Source organism: Camellia sinensis, chromosome 11, assembly GCF_055761805.1.
Source record: "Camellia sinensis isolate YWXY chromosome 11, ASM5576180v1, whole genome shotgun sequence".
Taxonomy (NCBI): domain Eukaryota; kingdom Viridiplantae; phylum Streptophyta; class Magnoliopsida; order Ericales; family Theaceae; genus Camellia; species Camellia sinensis.
The window spans coordinates 109492411-109511469 of NC_138971.1; the positions used below are offsets into that span (position 1 = coordinate 109492411).

The 19059-nt window shown below is 32.4% G+C and overlaps 2 protein-coding genes across 2 annotated transcripts; one reads left to right on the forward strand and one right to left on the reverse strand.

Moving 5' to 3' along the window:
• Positions 1 to 4076: 4076 nt before the first annotated feature.
• On the reverse strand, positions 4077 to 5436 carry LOC114284307 (putative germin-like protein 2-1). The gene is made up of 2 exons (XM_028227207.2): positions 5135 to 5436; positions 4077 to 4782 (listed from the first exon to the last, which is right to left on the reverse strand). The coding sequence occupies exons 1-2, from the start codon at positions 5256 to 5258 to the stop codon at positions 4232 to 4234; spliced, it is 675 nt and encodes a 224-aa protein (XP_028083008.1). The 5' UTR covers positions 5259 to 5436; the 3' UTR covers positions 4077 to 4231.
• An 8368-nt stretch (positions 5437 to 13804) lies between these two features.
• Positions 13805 to 15129, forward strand: LOC114267597 (putative germin-like protein 2-1). The gene is made up of 2 exons (XM_028208652.2): positions 13805 to 14044; positions 14392 to 15129. The coding sequence occupies exons 1-2, from the start codon at positions 13921 to 13923 to the stop codon at positions 14940 to 14942; spliced, it is 675 nt and encodes a 224-aa protein (XP_028064453.2). The 5' UTR covers positions 13805 to 13920; the 3' UTR covers positions 14943 to 15129.
• The last annotated feature ends 3930 nt before the right edge of the window (positions 15130 to 19059 follow it).

A 19059-nucleotide genomic window follows, 5' to 3' on the forward strand; every position in this document is an offset into this window, starting at 1 on the left:
GTATAAGTGTGAGATAATGCTCAATGTAAGTGAATGAGAAAATAGTTTCAATTTCCCTAATTCTCATGCAATTTCTACAACAATCATAGCTATCCTCCACCGATAGTCCAAAACAAATATTTCTAAATAGATACATAATTCTCATTAAAGATAAACTTTCCAAATTTTCAAGATGTGAGTGATAATAAATATCCAACTCTGCCATCCTCATCAAAACCAATCAAATTCCATATTCCCAACACCAATTTCATAATTTATATAAAATCAACATTTAACATAATTAGGGCAAAACCCCATTTTCTTCTAAAATCAATTCTATACAACAAAACTAACTATTTTATCACAACTCAATCTGATTTCCAATCCCACAACCATTTCCAACAATCCGTTGTAAAAATCCCTCTTTTGATCTTTAACCCAAAACCCTAGATTTGTTTTGAAAATTTCCAAAATCACAATGTTGTTTAGAAATTGCAAATAACTAAGTTAAGACTTATAGAAGGTGAAAAGAATCCCTACCTCAAGCTTAGAAGACAAGAGAGAGAATGGAGATACTTCAAAAATACCAAAACCTAACTTTGTTCAGATCAAATGGAAGCCCACGGTGTGCTCTACCCTTTTTACAAAGGGACACGGGTAAGGAACTCGACGGATCTAGGTGTATTTGTACAGAGAATGTGAGTTTTAGAGAGACAGAGAGATAGTCTCAACTTAGGGTTTTGAAATGTTTAGAGAGAGATAGAGAGAGAAAGACGAAAAAGTGATGTAAAAAGTGACTTTTACGAACTGATATACGTGCAGACTGCTCGAGCGCAAGAAGTTGTCATTCGAGCGTAAAATACAAACTCCCAATAGTTTTACAATCAAAAAACCACCACTCGAGTACAAGAATTCTCGCTTGAGCGAACACCGCTCGAGTGCAAGAAGTTTCACCCAAGTTAAGAATACCACCTCCCAGTAGTTTTGCAGACTTGCAAAAGTACTAAGAGCTCACAAAGATCGCTCGAGCGCAAGAAGTGCTGCTTGAGCGAAGGAGCAAAATTTTGGGCAACAATAGTTTGAAAATCAAACTACCAACCTATTCCAAATGCAACTAACACATCCCAAAAGCCACACTCAAAGAGAAATAAGGGGAAAACAAGGCATGAACAATTATATAAGACAATGAAACCCGAATTCAAGACAATAAATGGGTCAGGTCTAAACCATAATTGCTATAGGTGTCATTACAGTTGCTGATGTGGTGTAATTGAGGTCAACTGAGGTCATTGTGGTCTTGGAAGGTACTCTCTACATTGGTTTTGTGACCTCCAACACTAACAATAGTCTTTTCACAAAGTACCTGTACCCAGGAGATTTTTTTGTGTTCCCATAGGGTCTCATTCACTTTTAATTTAATGATGGAAAGGCTATTGCAGTAGCTCTTGTTGCTCTAAGTAGCCAAAACCACTAGTGTTATTGCAGTTGCTAATGTGGTGTTTGGGTTGAATCTAATGATTTCTGATGATGTTCTTGCCAAGGCATTCCAAGTGGACAAGAAGGTGGTAGACTATCTTTAAGCTCAATTCTAGGCGGGCAAAAAAGTGGTAGACTATCTTCAAGCTCAATCCTGGTGGCCTAACAACTAGAGAAATAAACAATAGAGAACCCATGTATCTATTATTTGTTCAACTTTAAACAAATATATGATGCAATTAGCATAAATAAGTGGGTTCGTTGTGGATGATTTCCTTAAAATTGTTTTCCTATGATTTTATAATAATAAGTTTGTTAAATAGTACTCTCTCTCTACATATCTCTTTTTATTGAGATATGGGTACTTTTGAGTTTCTTTTTTGGGACCTTCTTTTTTATGAGCAAGTGTACTAGCTAATATTTTTTTAGGACTTTTTTTAAAATTAATTTTTAAGACCCCAAAGCAAGCACTTCTATATTAATATAAAGGTAAATTACATTTTGCACCTCTGCACTTTATACAAAATTTTACTTTAGTCCCTACACATCAAATTGTGACATTTAACCCAACACTTTTGGCCAAGTGTCACATTGGCCCTTTTGTTAATAGTGAGGCTAATAGAAATTATCCTTTAGGGAGCTAAGTGTCACAATTTTGATGTGTAGGGACTAAAATGAGATTTTGTGTAAAGTGCAGGGATGCAAAGTGTAATATATCCTCACATATTTTTCATGTGACTAACTTCTGTTAACAATGAGGCTAACAGAAGGGCCAAAGTGACACTTGACCAAAAATGCAAGGAGTTAAATGTCACAATTTGATGTGTAGGGGCCAAAGTGAGATTTAATGTAAAGTGTAAGAGTGCAAAGTGTAATTTGCCCTTAATATAACATAATATATGATTATGAGTGATTGCGAATTTGTTTAATAATTTCCAATACCACGGGTATAAGTCGTTTTACCCAATCTTCTACGGTTCGTGTATTGCCTAATTCCACGATGAATGCTTCTTAAACGGCAACCATTACTGCAACAGTTTCAAGAATTAAATTTGTCTTCAAAAAGTGAAAATTTTATTGTAAAAAAATTTGTAGATCAATTTATGTCATTGCGAGAATAGTTGCTAAATAGTCACCCCAAAAATTTTTTTTAAAAAAAAAAAGAACTTGTGGCAATAAAATTTTACAAGAATAATGCTTGGGACCCCTTTTTGGGGGTCACCCCCTCACCCCCCTTTGTCACGTGGCGGGTGGTGATTGGAGGAGCAGGAAAAAAAAGAAAAAGAAAAAGAAAATGTAACCAATGAGAGAGAGAGGGGGTCAAAGGAGGTGAGGGGAAAAGGGGGGATGAATCATTGTTGATTTTAAAAATGCCGCTAACGACTATACTTTTAGAAACAAAATAATTTGGTCTGTTCAACACTACATGTCTAATTTCGTTGCTAAAAATATAATAATGACATTTTTAACAATAAAAATATTTCACTCCTAAAAAGTGCTTTTGCCCCTAAATTCTTGTCTAAAACATTAATTTGTTTTAGTGCATGGACTTATTATTAGGTAAATTTAGGAATTTGAATTTGACATATGATCAATTAACATGAGTCGAACCTACACATAATGTTTTACAAATAAGAAAGAGAAAAAAAAAATACTAAAATTTAGAAGAAGAATGGATTATAAATTACAATCAAGTAAATTTTAATTTTTTGTTTTTTCAAAAAAAGAAAAAAGAAAGAAAAGATTTATCAGTGAGAGAGAATTTTATTTAAATAATAGAAAGAACAAAGATTACAGGACAGTAGAAAACATCAAGGTACAAGACAAAATCTTGGCTGCAAGAAGCAATCCCAAAAAGATGTTTTTATTTTTCTCTCAATTCGCCTCATTTGGGAATAAGTTATTTTAATAACTTTTTGACTTTTTAGTTAAAATAGAAGATTCCCAAATGAAATTATTAAACAATAAATATTTCTTTTCTTTCTTTTTCTTTTTTGGAACAATGGAAGGGGTACTAAATCCGGAAGCTCTTTTTTTATTTTTTTTTTTATAATTGGGCATCTAACACCCTAAAGTTAAAGAACGAGCAAACCTACAGTGGTCCCTTCGGAGGATTCAAACTAAAAAATGGTTTGTATAATTATATACATGATTTTCTAAGTTTCAATAAATGTTTTTTTTTTCCTCTTATAATTGAATTATTTAAAAACTTTATTTCACTCAGCAAAAAAAATTAAAGAATTCATAGTAATATTCATAAATCTAATTGGTCAAGTGATGATTAACTAATGAGAAATACTATTTATCACTATAAATTTTTACATTTATATTTATTCATGCGATAAATGCTATTTATATTTTAGAATCGTTCTATTTAAAAAGTTTGGTGACACTTTTAGGTGACATATAATTGTAATCGTGACTATTATTTTAAGTTGACCTTAAAATTCATATAAATTTTTACCATTTTTGAAATATCAAGAGAAGGTCGAGTTTTTGGTGAGCTAGGTTGCATTCATGTCAACCATTAAAAATACAATTGCTCATTATCTCTTATCTATTCAATATGGGAGACTGGAAAAAGATCAAGAGAGCTCCATCATTATATGAGAGAGAGAGACAGAACAATTTAAAAACTTCTTTATTATAAAATCATAGGAAAAAAAGTTGTAAGGAAATCATCCATAACCAACCACTTATTCATACAATATTAAGTAATATATGATTAAAGTTTAACAAATAATAGATTCGTGGATTCTATTCCCCATTTATTTCTTTAGTTGTTGGGCCACCAAAATTGAGCTTGAAGATAGTCCACCACCTTCTTGTCCACTTGGAATGCCTTAGCAAGAACATCATCAGAAATCTTTGGATTCGATCCAAATACCGCATTCGCAATGGTAATAACACCAGGGTTTTGGCTGCTTAGACCAGAAATAGCCACTGCATTGGTCTTTCCTTCGTTAAATTGGAAGTGAATAAGACCCTCTGGGAACACAAAAACATCTCCTGGATACAAGACCTTGGTGAAGAGACGATTTTCTGGATTAGAGGTTACGAAACCGACGTAGAGGGTACCCTCCAAGACCACGAGGATCTCAGTTCCTCGAGGGTGGGTGTGGGGTGGGTTAAGACCGTAAGGTGCAAAGTCGATGCGAGCTAATGAGATGCCGAGAGTGTTAAGGCCTGGGATTTGCATAACATTTACGGGAGTGACAGTCGATCCAATTGGATTTGATGTATTTCGGGGAGTAAGGAGGCCAGAAAAGAAGAAGTCATCGGCTTTGGCAAGCTTTGGGTCATTACAGAACTTGCCATTCACGAAAACTGCATAAAAGGAAATTGGAGATGTGCTTCAGTAAGTGTTGGGTGAAAGAAAGAAAATGTTATACAGACTAATAAACTTTCAATAATGTTACATGATGACATCTAAGAAAATGAAAACCAACTCTTAATAAAACTGATATAATTAAAATATTAAGGGCCAAAATGAAACATTGTGTATATTTTAGGAACCAAACGAATACTGGAGATGTCAGCTAGCGAGACAACTTGAATATACATTTAATACTTTGAAAACAAAATTGATACAATTAAAATGTCTATAACCAAAATGATATGAAACATATAATTTGGAAGGCACAAATTTGGGAGATAGAGATGAGCATATATAGTCTACCAGCAGATTTGGAGTCATTGACAGCAACACAGAAGTCTTGTAGAGGACTTGGATCAGAAGCAAAGGCAAGTGTAGAGGCCAAGACCATGATGGCTATGGCTATAAAGAAAAAGTGAGTTGCCATTTTTAGTTGAAGCAAATTGAAATTTCTATGCCTAACTGCAATTGCTTGAGAGGAGGGTGATGGATATCTAGCATGGCAAAGAGGCTGTGTATTTATAGATATAGATATATCAGATTATTTGAATTTGTCATTACATTTTTCACAATACCAAGTCTTCAATGGGGACTTTTTTCCTCGTCTTTCAAGAATGAACCATGAACGATTCTTCAACTACACCAATTTCTATTTTTTTTATTAATTGCTTCTGTTGACTTTTCTCTCTCTCTCTCTCTCTCTCTCTCTCTCTAATATGGACTATTTCAACTATCTAATCCTATCATTATACTCTTTCTCTCTCTCTCTCTCTCTCTCTCTCTCTCTCTCTCTCTCTCTAATACGGAATATTTCAACTATCTAATCCTATCATTAGTGTAAGTTTGTAGGCAAATTATACCTATGGTCTTTTCTAATTTGCATCATGTATTAATTTAGTCCTTATCTTTTTAATTATATAAATTTTCTTTTTTTAATTTTTTATATTGTGTCAATTTAGTTTAATTAAAAATATTAGTTAAGAAATTAGATAGAAATTAATAGCAAAATGATCAGCTCAAAAGAGAATACACCATTTTAAATTAGATGTAAAACTCTTCAATCACTTTGAGGAGAGTTAAATAGACTGTTTTATTTTTTAATTTTTGTTCAATTTCTAAAAAATATTATTAATTTGATGAATCAATATGAAAATTCAAACGAACAATTAATAAAACTAAAAGTATAAGATCTAAATTGTTATAAGAGAAACTACATGGACATTGTTACGAATAAATTCTATTTCTGTAATCTTCTGTCACCTTCCTTTCAAACAATTGCAACTTATGTATTGATTAGTTGGAGGATAATAGCCAGATATATTTTTTTTATTAGCTATATTGTATTACAATTTTATATAAATACGGAACTTCAAATTGGTAATACATAAGTGAATATAGTGGGCAATTTTAATGCTATGATATTGTGTTTGGTTGAGAGATTTGAAAAGAAATTTAAAAAAAGAAAAGAAAAAAAATGTGTGAAACTAGGTGAAATATAAATATATTTTATTCATATTTCATTTTTTTTTTCTCTTTCTAAATCCCTTCTCAAATTCTCTAACCAAATATAAATTAATAATATTATATTTTAAAAGATTAAGACCTCAGAGTGTGGAGTAGGTGCCATGTAAGAGAGAAAAACTTAAGGAAACACTATTTTTAATTTTAATATTATATGTGATGTGATATCCAAGTTTGTTATTTAATATATGATTAGATATTTTCTTAATTGTATCTTGATTTGAGAAAATTGTTGAAAAGTTTAATTTAAGTAAGGTATAAGATATTAAGTTAATTAAATATTATTTGGGGAGATTTACCAATAAATCCCAAATATTAAACTTATGAACCAATTGGTCCTAATTTTTTTCTAATAAATCGTTCAGTCTTTGGATATTTTGTGGGACCTTAATGCCCTCATTTAGATGTTATTAGATGCATGCTCTTTATGAGGGTGTGTCACGTGCCACACAATATGTCATGCGACATATTGTCATGCGACACACACAATAGGTGTCACACATCAACAAAGTACACAAGGGCTCTTTATGCTTTTTGCCTTGGAATGTCACGTGACACGCACAATGGGTGCCACACATCAACAAAGTACACTAAGGCTTTTTGTGCTTTTTGCCATTGAGTGTCACGTGACACGCACAATGGGTGTCACACATCAACAAAGTACACTAAGGCTCTTTATGCTTTTTGCCTTTGAATGATGTATGTCATGCGACACACACACGGAAGGATATAATTGACCACTCAATGTTACTAAACAAAGGAAATAGGTTGCCTTGGAGTGTCACGTGACACACACAATGGATGTCACACATCAACAAAGTACACTAAGGCTCTTTAGGCTTTTTGCATTGGAGTGTCACGTGACACACGCAATGTCACGTGACACACATACAATGGGTGTCACACATCAACAAAATACACTAAGGCTCTTTATGCTTTTTGCCTTGGAATGATGTATGTCACGTGACACACACACGGAAGGGTATAATTGACCACTCAATGTTACTAAACAAAGGAAATAGGATCAACTGGTAAGATATTTCCCCACTAATAGGACTAATCAGAACAATAGAAATAACCTTAGGACCAATCGGTAAAACTGTTTGTGAGATAGGATTTATTGGTAAATATCCCTATTATTTGATGGTAAGAAGTCTATCCTTTGCAAAATAATTTAGTGAGTAATCATTTATTTATTTTGAAGGATATTTTATTTCTAATTTTATCCCTTAATTTATCTATTGACTTTTTTAATCTGTTTAATTTTTTTGACTATCTGTTCAAATTTATATCTATATGTTCAAATTATTTTCTATCTGTTCAAATTTATATCTATTTGTTCAAATTTTTGACTATCTGTTTAATTTTTTCCCTTATTTGTTTAAATACCTGTCCAAATTTTATTATCTGTTCAATTTTTTCTCTTAAATTCTACTTGCTAATTTTTTTATCTATTCAAATCTTTGTTATTGAAATAAACCAAAGCACTATCTGTTCAAATTTTGAAAAGATATGTTACAAATCTATTCAAATTTTGAACATATCTGTTCAACAAAAAAAAAAAAAAAAAAAATCCATTGCCTATTATCCACTATCTATTTAGAACTAAGCAATCTCATCCTTTTGAATCAGTTTCATCATCATTATCATCATCATCAACAACAACAACTATACAAAATAAACAACCTTTACTCATAGCAAGTATAGCTTTTTTTAAACTCAATATAAACTAAAATCACAAAATCACAAATCGATATAAAAATCAAAGGTGGTTTTGAAAAGACAAATGTAAATCCACACAGAGAGAGAGAGAGAGAGAGAGAGAGAGAAGTTTCACAAACATCACGATGATGCCGAAGACTTGAAGCACCAACACATTGTACAGCTGAGCATCCACCAGATTCACAAGCTTGACATCGAGATACGAGCCTTTCATCCCGTTTTCTCCAGTAGCGGCCATTGCGGCCCTTTGAGCTTCGAGACGGTGGTGACGCTCCTCGGAGTACTACTCGATTGATTGATTGAAAGGCATTGCCAATGGCGGCATAGCCGAGCTTTTGGAAATAGGAGAATAGCGATTGGGCTCTGATCACAGAGAGAGAGAGAGAGATAGAGAGAGAGAGGCTGAGATTGTAATTAGGGTTTGAAATGAGAGTGTATATAATAGCTATATTATATATGAATAGTTTGGTCATTTTATGTAAGGAAAATTTTATTTTCACATATCTAATTAGCTTGGGGCACATTTTTTTTCTTCTCAATATACACATCTAATAATTCGATTATCAATTAATTTTCTCAATCCACATACTTAAAGTTACAATTACACCCTTCAATCATAACCATTATATATACACCACTAACGCTTTTTCTACACACTTTTTATTGATCCTACTTCCTCATTGACCCACCCACCCTTGAAGACTTTGGTCTGAAAGTGAAATATTTCCTCTATTGAAAACTTGCATAAAAGACCTCCATTCAACCTCCATTGAAAACCATTGTAAATCCCCCAAAATAGTGTTGAAAGTAAGAAATCTTTCCATTTTCTTATTACATTTATCATTTTATTATTGCATTTATCATTTTTGAATTTATGTGCATGTCATTTATCATTTAATATTACATTTATCATTTTCGGTTCTGTAGTTCCAAAATTATTCCATATTTTTTACAGTTCATGAATTTATTTGATTCTGTGTGAATTAGTCTTTTCTCAATTCCTTTGGAATATTATGAGATAGAGATTCAAACACTGGGAAAGAACTTCGATTTCGATTCAGAGTCATTATTGTGTGGTTGCGTTTCAGCAAGCCACTCAAAGAGATAATAATATGGGCAGATGAAGAAAAAAAGGGAAAATTACATTTAAGTGGAGCAGTGAAAGAATAATTTTATGAAGTGACCAGCAAAGTGCCAACTATAAAAAATTAAGGTGTATTTATTTTTTAACTCAAAAAATGTACATTGAGATTTTTTTATTTTTACAAAATGTGTACAAAGAATTTTTACATATAATATTATGGGTGTTGCTTGATGTCTATTATAGTCATTTTAAATTAGGATATAATTGTCATTAAATTAAAAATTCATTAAGTTTGTCCCCTAAGTTAATTAGGTGTGTGAAAATATAATTTCTCTTTATGTAAGCATATGCTTATGGATAAAGCATTTTTGATTATGTAAAATTCAAATTTAAAAACAGAATAGTTTGGTCATTTTATGTAAGCATATGCTTATAGATAAAGTATTTTTGACTATACAAAATTCAAATTTAAATTTATGAACCGAGGGTCTTTTTTTATTCGGAGGGCCTTGAATATATTGTCACATTACGCAAAATAATATAATAGATGATTTTTTGGGTTAATTAATATAATAGATGATATTTACATGTTTTTTTAAATAAGAAATTTAATAATCTAACTCAATCAAGCTAAGATTAGTAAAAAATCTAGAAATCCCCTAGATACCCTAGATATTGATTTGTGATTATGTATCAATTTTAAGCAGTAAATAATAATCTCAAATCAAACAATCAAGACAAATCAACACAACGATTTTAACGTAGAAAAATCACAATTGGAGCGCCTCCAATTGTGATAAAAAAACTACGGGCAAAAGCCACAAAACAATCCACTAAGAAAACAAAAGGAATTACGCAAGTGTACTCTCAATTATCTAGCGAATTCACGCCAGAATTGAACCGACCCTTATATGTCTCTTCCACCATGGTCTTCACCTCGGAACTGTCTTGCCCAACATTGAATCCACAATGCCAATGTTGAATCACGACGATGAGCCACTCCAAAATCCACCAAAGCTTTAGGCTCGAATTCTCTAGAATCCACCGAAGAACAACTCTCTCTTTTGTATAGAATAAACAAACAATCCTTTGATGTATACTTCTTAAACCATGAGTTGAATACTCAATCAAACATCAAAGAAAACTAGCAAAATAGCCCCAGATATAAACCCTAATATCCAAGAAGAAGATCTGGAAGTGTAACCCTAGATTTGGAGCAACTTGAGATTTTATAGAAGCTGAGATCGTGAGGTCCGCTCGAGCGTGGGAATGGACACTCGAGCGAGGACTCTATATCGCGTGTTCCAAACCAGGATGTACGCTCGAGCGGGGAAATGGATGCTCGAGAGTAAAAACACGCCTCACAGTATATTTGCAGACAGGTCAAACTTCTGGAATCCAACATTCTTCGCTCGAGCGTACAAACGGTCGGTCGAGCGGGTAAGCAACTTTGAATGCACTTTTGCATTTTGCTTCGGGGGCGCTGCTCCTCAACCTCGCCATGGCGCTACCCCGGACCCGCCAAGGGGTGCTGCCCCCTAGACCCCCGCGAGCTGACCGGGCTGCTCGATCCCCGTCTTAGTCAGCGAAGTGGCAAACATGAAAGAATTATCTTCTGAAACTTCTCTGCAAGACACAATTCGGGTTGAATCCGCATCTAAGTATATATAATAGAGGGAGAGAGTATTTTACATAACAAGTATTTCACATCATTTTAGCTCCAAATACTACAACAAATTAAAGTTTTAAAGACAAAAATTTTAGAAAATATTTTTGTTGCTAAAAATGTCATTATTGTAATTTAAGCTACAAAATTAGATATTTAGTGATGAATTACTATTTTTTTGGACCAAAATTTTAGTCTCAATAAAAAAAAAAGTCCTTTTGGGTAAATTATAGTTTGCACTCGTGCATTTTGCACCAAATTCCACTTTGGTCCCTACATATAAAATTGTGACAGTCAACTCCCTACGTTTTTGGTCAAGTATCAATGTCCCCTTTTTATTATTTCACCATATAAGTCTTCAATAGAAGTCAGTAATGTGGGCAAAAGAAAAATCACCCCCATTTCCTGCCTATACACATTTTATGCAAAATTTACATCAAACTATCACTATATTTGGCTAAAACAAAACATATATTGCAAATGATTAAGGAGATGAACTAGGATTTTGCAGAAATTGGAATCACGAAACTCTGTTTGCTACAGTAACACAATCTTCATTTTATTCCTCTTCCTTTCTCTTCGATTTCTCTGCTGCCTTTTTTTTTTTATTTTAAAAGCTCTTTTTTCTCACATCTTAATCCGTATTTTCAGCATATGAACATATATATATATATATACATATATATATATATATTGTATTATATAATTTTCACATACTTATCATGTGGGACAATGTATGTATTGGTAGGAAATGTGAATGATTTTTCCTCTATTGCTCTCATTTCGTAGTCACATGATTAGATTTTGTTAAATACTTAAACAATGGACTAAGAGCAATGATGGAACCAAGATTCAAAAAAAAAAAAAAAAAAATCAAGGGAAGGGAAATATATATGTAACTTCTCATTTTTTAAAATTATCTTACTATTATTAGTATAATATACATGATTTTTACAATTTTTGGGGATGCAACCACCCCTGTACCCCTTGGATCCATCCATCAGTAAGAGAATGAAGATATTGATACTTGACTAGAAGTATAAAGGGTTGATTGTCACGATTTTATATGTAGAGACCAAATTGAGATTTGGCGTACAGTGTAAGGGTGTAAAATATAATTTATCTTATTTTTAATTTGAACAAAATGATGAAATTATACAGAACTAATCATTTTCTTTCTTTAAGAATATTGCTCATGCTCCTGCCATTTTTATCTATGCGAATCAAGTAAGCAAATATAAAAATAGAGTTCTAGAATTAAATTGACACAATAATACTGAAAATTAGGGAAAGGACCTTATTGATTGTTATTTTTTTGTTAGGAAATTAAAATAACACACACAAAAAAAAAAAAAAAAACACCTCTAAAATTTGACCATTATAATAAAATAAATCTTGAATTTTTAATTTTGTCAATTTAAACCCTAAATTTTTTTATTTGGCTTCAATCTAAACCATTTGCTTATTTTCGTTGAGTAAAATCAACCAAAAAAATAATATTTTAGTCATTAAACCCAATGAAAAAAGGTATTTTAGACATTTTATATACATACATTGAATTTAATGACTAAATACTTTTTTTTCATTGGTTTCGTTTAACAAAATAAGGCAAATGGTTTAGATTGAAAATAAATCAAAATATTAGGATTTAAATTGATAAAATTAAAAAAAATAAGATTTATTTTGTCAAATGGCTCAAACTTTGGGATTTAAAAAAAAAAAAAAAAAAAAAAACACTTGATATCCAATCCTAATTTGACTGCTTATTTATTCATAATTTATGTGAAACGGGTTTTTATTTTTTATTAGATACACGTGAAATGGACTTGAAGGTGGTTTATTTTTTAATTTCTATTTTTAGCTTGATTGAGTTAGATTATTAAATTTTTCATTTCAAACATGTACATATCATCTATTATAATAATTCACCCAAAAAATCATCTATTATATTATTGCGCCTAATGTGACAATATATTCAAGGCCTGCAAATAAAAATCAAAATACAATTAAAAAAATATCTCATCATGTATTAAATAACAAGCTTGGATATCATATCATATACGATATAAAAATTAAAAGTAATGTTTCTTTTAAGTTTTTTTTTCTCTCTGTCTTACATGGCTCCTACTTCACACGGAGTCTTAAACATTTAAAATACAATATCATTAACAATATTAAAAGTGGCTGCTATATATTCACTTATTTATTACCAATTTGAAGTTCTCTATTTATATAAAATTGTAATATAAAATAGCTAATAACAAATATATCTAGCAATTATCTTCCAACAAATCGATACATAAGTTGCAATTCTTTAAAAGGAAGGTGACAGAAGATTACGGAATTAGAATTTATTCACAACAATGTCCATGTAGTTTATCTCTTGTATCAATCTAGACATTATACTTTTAGTTTCATCATTTTGTTCTTTTGAATTTTTATATTGATTCATCAAATTGATAATATTTTTTAGAAATTGAATAGAAATTAAAGAAACGAAACAATCTATTAACTCTCCTCAAAGTGATTGAAGAGTTTGACATTCTATTTAAAATGGTGTACTCTTTTTTGAGCAGATCATTTTACTATTATTTTCTATCTAATTTCTTAACTAATATTTTTAATTAAACTAATTGACACAATATGAGAAATTAAGAGAGCAAAATTCATACAATTAAAATAACAGAGACCGAATTAATACAAGAGGCAAATTAAAAAGATCATAGGTGTAATTTGCCTAAAAACTTATACTAGATGATAGGAATAGATAGTTGAAATAGTCCATCATATTAGATAGAGAGAGAGAGAGAGAGAGAGAGAGAGAGAGAGAGAGAGAAATCAATTGAAGCAACTAATAAAAGAAATTAGAAATGGGTGCAGTTGTTGAAGAACAGTTCATGGTTCATTCTCGAAAGATGAACGGAGAAAACAGTCCCCATTGAAGACTTGGTATTGTCAAAATGTAATGACAAATTCAAATAATCTGATCTATCTATATCTATAAATACACAGCCTCTTTACGATGCTTGACATCCATCACACTCCTCTCAAGCAATTGCAATTAGGCATAGAAATTCCAATTTGCTTCAATTAAAAATGGAAACTCACTTTTTCCTTGTAACCATAGCCATCATGGCCTTGGCCTCTACACTTGCCTCTGCTTCAGACCCAAGTCCTCTACAAGACTTTTGTGTTGCTGTTAATGACTCCAAATCTGCTGGTATACTATATGTGCTCATCTCTATCTCTCAACTTTGTGCCTTCCAAATTATATATTTGGTGTCATTTTGGTTATAGACATTTTAATTGTGTCAATTTTGTTTTCAAAGTATTAAATGTATATTCAAGTTGTCTCACTAGATGACATCGCCGGTATTTGTTTGGTTCCTAAAATATACATAATGTTTCATTTTGACCCCTAATATTTTAATTATATCAGTTTTATTCAGATTTGGTTTTCATTTTCTTAGATGTCATCTTGTAATTGAAAGTTTATTAGCCTGTATAACATTTTCTTTCTTTCACCCAACACTTACTGAAGGCATCTCCAATTTCCTTTTCATGCAGTTTTTGTGAATGGCAAATTTTGTAACGACCCAAAGCTCGCCAAAGCCGATGACTTCTTCTTTTCTGGCCTCCTTAATCCCCGAAATACATCAAATCCAGTTGGATCGACTGTCACTCCAGTAAATGTTATGCAAATCCCAGGCCTCAACACTCTCGGCATCTCATTAGCTCGCATCGACTTTGCACCTTATGGTCTTAACCCACCCCACACACACCCTCGTGGAACTGAGATCCTCGTGGTCTTGGAGGGTACCCTCTATGTCGGTTTCATAACCTCCAATCCGGAAAATCGTCTTTTCACCAAGGTCTTGTACCCAGGAGATGTTTTTGTGTTCCCAGAGGGTCTTATTCACTTCCAGTTTAACGAAGGAAAGACCAATGCAGCGGCTATTTCTGGTCTAAGCAGCCAAAACCCTGGTGTTATTACCATTGCCAATGCGGTGTTTGGGTCGAATCCAAAGATTTCTGATGATGTTCTTGCCAAGGCATTCCAAGTAGACAAGAAGGTGGTGGACTATCTTCAAGCTCAGTTTTGGTGGCCCAACAACTAAAGAAATAAATGGAGAATAGAATCCATTAATCTATTATTTGTTAGACTTTAAACATATATTATTTAATATCGCATGAATAAGTTGTTGGTTAGGGATGATTTCCTCACAACTTTTTTCCCTATGATTTTAAAATAATGAAGTTTTTAAATAGTTTTCTCTCTTATATAATGATGGCACTCTTTTGATCTTTTTCCAGTCTCCCATATTGAATAGTTAGGAGATAAAATGGGTGTTTGGTGTTACTTATAAGCCGTTTTTTCTAAACTTTTAACTTATGAGTGTTTGGTGTGACTTATGGGATCAACTTATGGCTTAACGCAACTTATTTTGGCCCCAAATAAGTTGTTTATTAGAAGCACCGAAAAGGGTGCTTCTCGGCTTATAGATTATGCGGCAAGCTGTGCTAATGGGTGAAATTATTTAAATATTCATTGGGTTTTTGCAAGAATTACAACTATGCCACTATATAAATACTCCAACCTTTCATTTCACTGCCTCTCCCTCATGACTCTTCCTCTCTCTTTCTCTCTACTCTCATTTCTCTAGTTCCATCTTCCAACTTGGAAACACGAACGGCCGATGGCGAGGACTACCAAAGATGGGTGACAAATCACCGAATAGATTTGGGTTCATTTCTCTAGTTCTGTGTTAATGGGGTGAAATCATTTCTCTAGTTCTCTCTTTACAATTTTTGATGACTTTGCTATAGATTTGGATTTGATGATTTTGGATTACAACCACCGAATAGATTTCGATTTCAATTTTTACTTTGCTTTCTATGGTGATAGTTGTTAATCTGTAACAATTTATGGAAAAAATCCAATCCACAATTTAGGGTTTTGTAGTGATTTTGAAAAGAAAAAAAAAATCCAATTCACGAATTAGGGTTATATCCAGATTAAAATCTTCTTGTGTAAAAAATTTATGGAAAAAAGTTTTGAAATGAAATTTTGAAAAAAAAAAACAAATTAATTATGTCAACTTGTGAATTCAATATTCAAATAAAATAAAATAAATTGAGATAATGGAAAAATGTACCAAATTAGATATTAAATATATCAACTTCCATTAATAAAATAACTTTTTCAAAATTTAAAGTGAAGAAAATGACAAAATTACAATTTTTATGTTTATAAGGGCAAAAATGACAATTACACAGTAAAAAACTATTTTACAACTTATTTACTAAACTCTACTCAGCTGCTTAAATCCATAATCACACAGCTGCACCAAGCAGGTTACCAGCTTATGTTCACAACTGTAAGTTATAATTTGTTAAGTTATAATCTATAATCATCTTCTCACAACTCTATCAAACGGGACAAATAAACAATTGTATTTTTAATGGTTGACATGAATGTTAAACTAGCTCACTAGAAACTCGATCTACTCTTAATATTTCAAAAATGTTATAAATTTATATGACTTTTAAAGTCAATTTAAAATAATCTTACTCTATTATTCAGAATGATAAGTATATGTCACTTAAGAGTATCACCAAACTCTTAAAATATAACGAGTCTTGTTAGGTTTTTATTCTTGGTAATCCCATTTGACAAAACTCCTTTAAGTTGTATTTGTTTTCGCACTTTTTATTTCAGTGAGGCTATGAGTGTTTAGATGCGAATCCAACCCAAATTGTGCCTTGCAGAGAAGTTTATGATGTTAATAATTTCAAGATTGCCACTTCGCTGATTATGACGGGGATCAAGCTGCCCGGTCATTGCTTGTGTGGTTTATGATCTTGCTTTTGTTGTTTGAGAGTTATTTTTTCATGAGTCTTAGTTTTCATCTATTCATGTTTTCCATCTCATGTTTCAAGATAGTCGTGTCATGTGTGTATTGCTTTTTCATATACTCTTGTGGGACTAATAGTTGTTTTGGAGATTGTGGCACTAATAGTTATTTTGCAGATCATGACCTTGAGAAAGAAGTTTGTTTTTATTGGCGGTAAGGGTTGGGGTGATTAGGATTTTATTTGTTAGGTGTGTTTTGTCACAACATTGCCAAAGGGGGAGATTGTTAGGTTTTTATTCTTGGCAACCTCGTTTGACAAACCTCGTTTGACAAAACTCCTTTAAGTTGTATTTGTTTTTGTACTTTTTATTTCAGTGAGGCTATAAATGTTTAGATGCGAATCCAACCCGAATTGTGCCTTGCAGAGAAGTTTGTGATGTTAATACTTTCAAGATTGCCACTTCGCTGATTATGACGGGGATCGAGCTGCCCGGTCAGCTCGCGGGGGTTCAGGGGGTAGCGCCCATTGACGGGTCCAGGGCAACGCCCAGGCAGGGTCCAGGGGCAGTGCCCCCGAAGCAAAATGCAAAATTGCATTCGAAGTTGCCTGTCCGCTCTTGCTCGCTCGAGCGAAGGCTGCGTCTGTGTAAAAACCTGAAAGAGATGAATGTACACTCGAGCGAAGGGTGCGTGGCTCGAACGAAGCCACTTATGGAAAATACGCGTTTTTGGTTCCTCGTTCGAGCGAGAGAGTCTTCGCTCGAGCGAGCTTCACAGTCCCAGATTTCTATAAGTATGGGTTTCTATCAGATTTTAGGATTACTTCTCCAGATCTTCTTCTTGGGTTCTAGGATTTATATCTGGGGATATTTTGCTAGTTTTCTTTGATGTTTTGATTGAGTATTCAACTCATGGTTTAAAGAGTATACATCAAAGGATTATTTGTTTGTTCTACACAAAAGAGAGAGTTGTTCTTCGGTGGATTCTGAAGAATTTAAGCCTGAAGCTTTGGTGGATTCCGGAGTGGCTCATCGTTAAGACAATTCCGAGGTGAAGACGGGGTTGAAAGAGGCACATAGAGGTTGGTTCAATTCGGGCGTGGATTCGCTAGGTAATTGAGAGTATACTTGTGTAATTCCTTTATATCTTCTTAGTGGATTGTTTTGTGGCTGTTGCCCATGATTTTTTTTATAATAATTGGAGGTGTCCAATTGTGGTTTTTTCCATGTAAAATCGTTGTGTCGATTTGTCTTGATTGTTTTATTGGGATTGTTATATACTGCTTAAAATTGATACATAATCACAAATCAACATCTAGGGAATTTCTAGATTTTTCAAGTCTCAAATATAAATAGCATTTATTGCATAAATAAATATAAATGTGGAATAATTACAGTGACAAATAATATTTCTCATTTGTTAACCATCACTTGACCAATTAGATTTATGAATATTATTATTACCTCTCATAATATATATACCTACATTTTAATGAAAAGTGTATAAAGAATTCTTTTTTTTTTTTTTTCCTGAGTCAAATAAAGTTCTTAAATAATTCAATTAAAAAAAAAAACATTCATTGAAACTTAAAAAATCATATGTATAATTATACATACCATTTTTGAGATCGAACCACCCCAAGAGGCCACTATAGATTTGCTAGGTCATTAACTTGAAGGCTCCAAATAAAAAGAGAAAAGACCTTGTGGATTCAGTTCCCTTTCCATTGTTCCAAAAAAGAAAAAGAAATTAAACAAATATTTATTATTTAACACTTAATGAAAGTGTTAGAAATTGGGCGCCCATGTGGCATGACCCTTAGAACCTTTTGAACCTCATCCAAATGGGTTTTGAATTTAAATTCAAACCTATTTGGATGAGCCACTCAGGATTTATATCTATCATATCATGATATGGATAGATGATATAGATATCAGATATTATCTCATTTAACCAATGGATAAATGAGATAAATATAATATATATCTGATATATGGTTATGGGTAACCAAGAGAGAAACAACGTATGTTTTGTTTCTACCCATGATACTGACTCTCTCCCAAAATAACGATCAAAGTCATTTTGCACTGTGGTTTGTGTGGGTGATATTCACCATTGTAATATCACCCCACTGCTAGGATTGATTGATTGAGTATGGAAGCACGTGATTTATCCACGAGGTTTTAGATCAAACGAGGTATGATCTAAACATTTTATTCCGCTGCATGTTTTGTGTTTTGATTTACATTGGTATCAGAGCCATTAATGGATATTTTCGTGCTTTCTTTTATCATATGTATATTTATAAAAGATGTGGAGATCCAAAATATTTCATTTTTATGATCATTAATGTCATTTTTAAGAGCATAAATGATTTTAT

Excerpts from the sequence above, each read along its gene's own strand:
- LOC114284307 (XM_028227207.2), bottom strand. The coding sequence starts at position 5,258 with ATGGCAACTCACTTTTTCTTTATAGCCATAGCCATCATGGTCTTGGCC. Across the intron at positions 4,783-5,134 it reads CAATGACTCCAAATCTGCTG|TTTTCGTGAATGGCAAGTTC; the intron begins GTAGACTATATA and ends CCTTTTATGCAG.
- LOC114267597 (XM_028208652.2), top strand. The coding sequence starts at position 13,921 with ATGGAAACTCACTTTTTCCTTGTAACCATAGCCATCATGGCCTTGGCC. Across the intron at positions 14,045-14,391 it reads TAATGACTCCAAATCTGCTG|TTTTTGTGAATGGCAAATTT; the intron begins GTATACTATATG and ends CTTTTCATGCAG.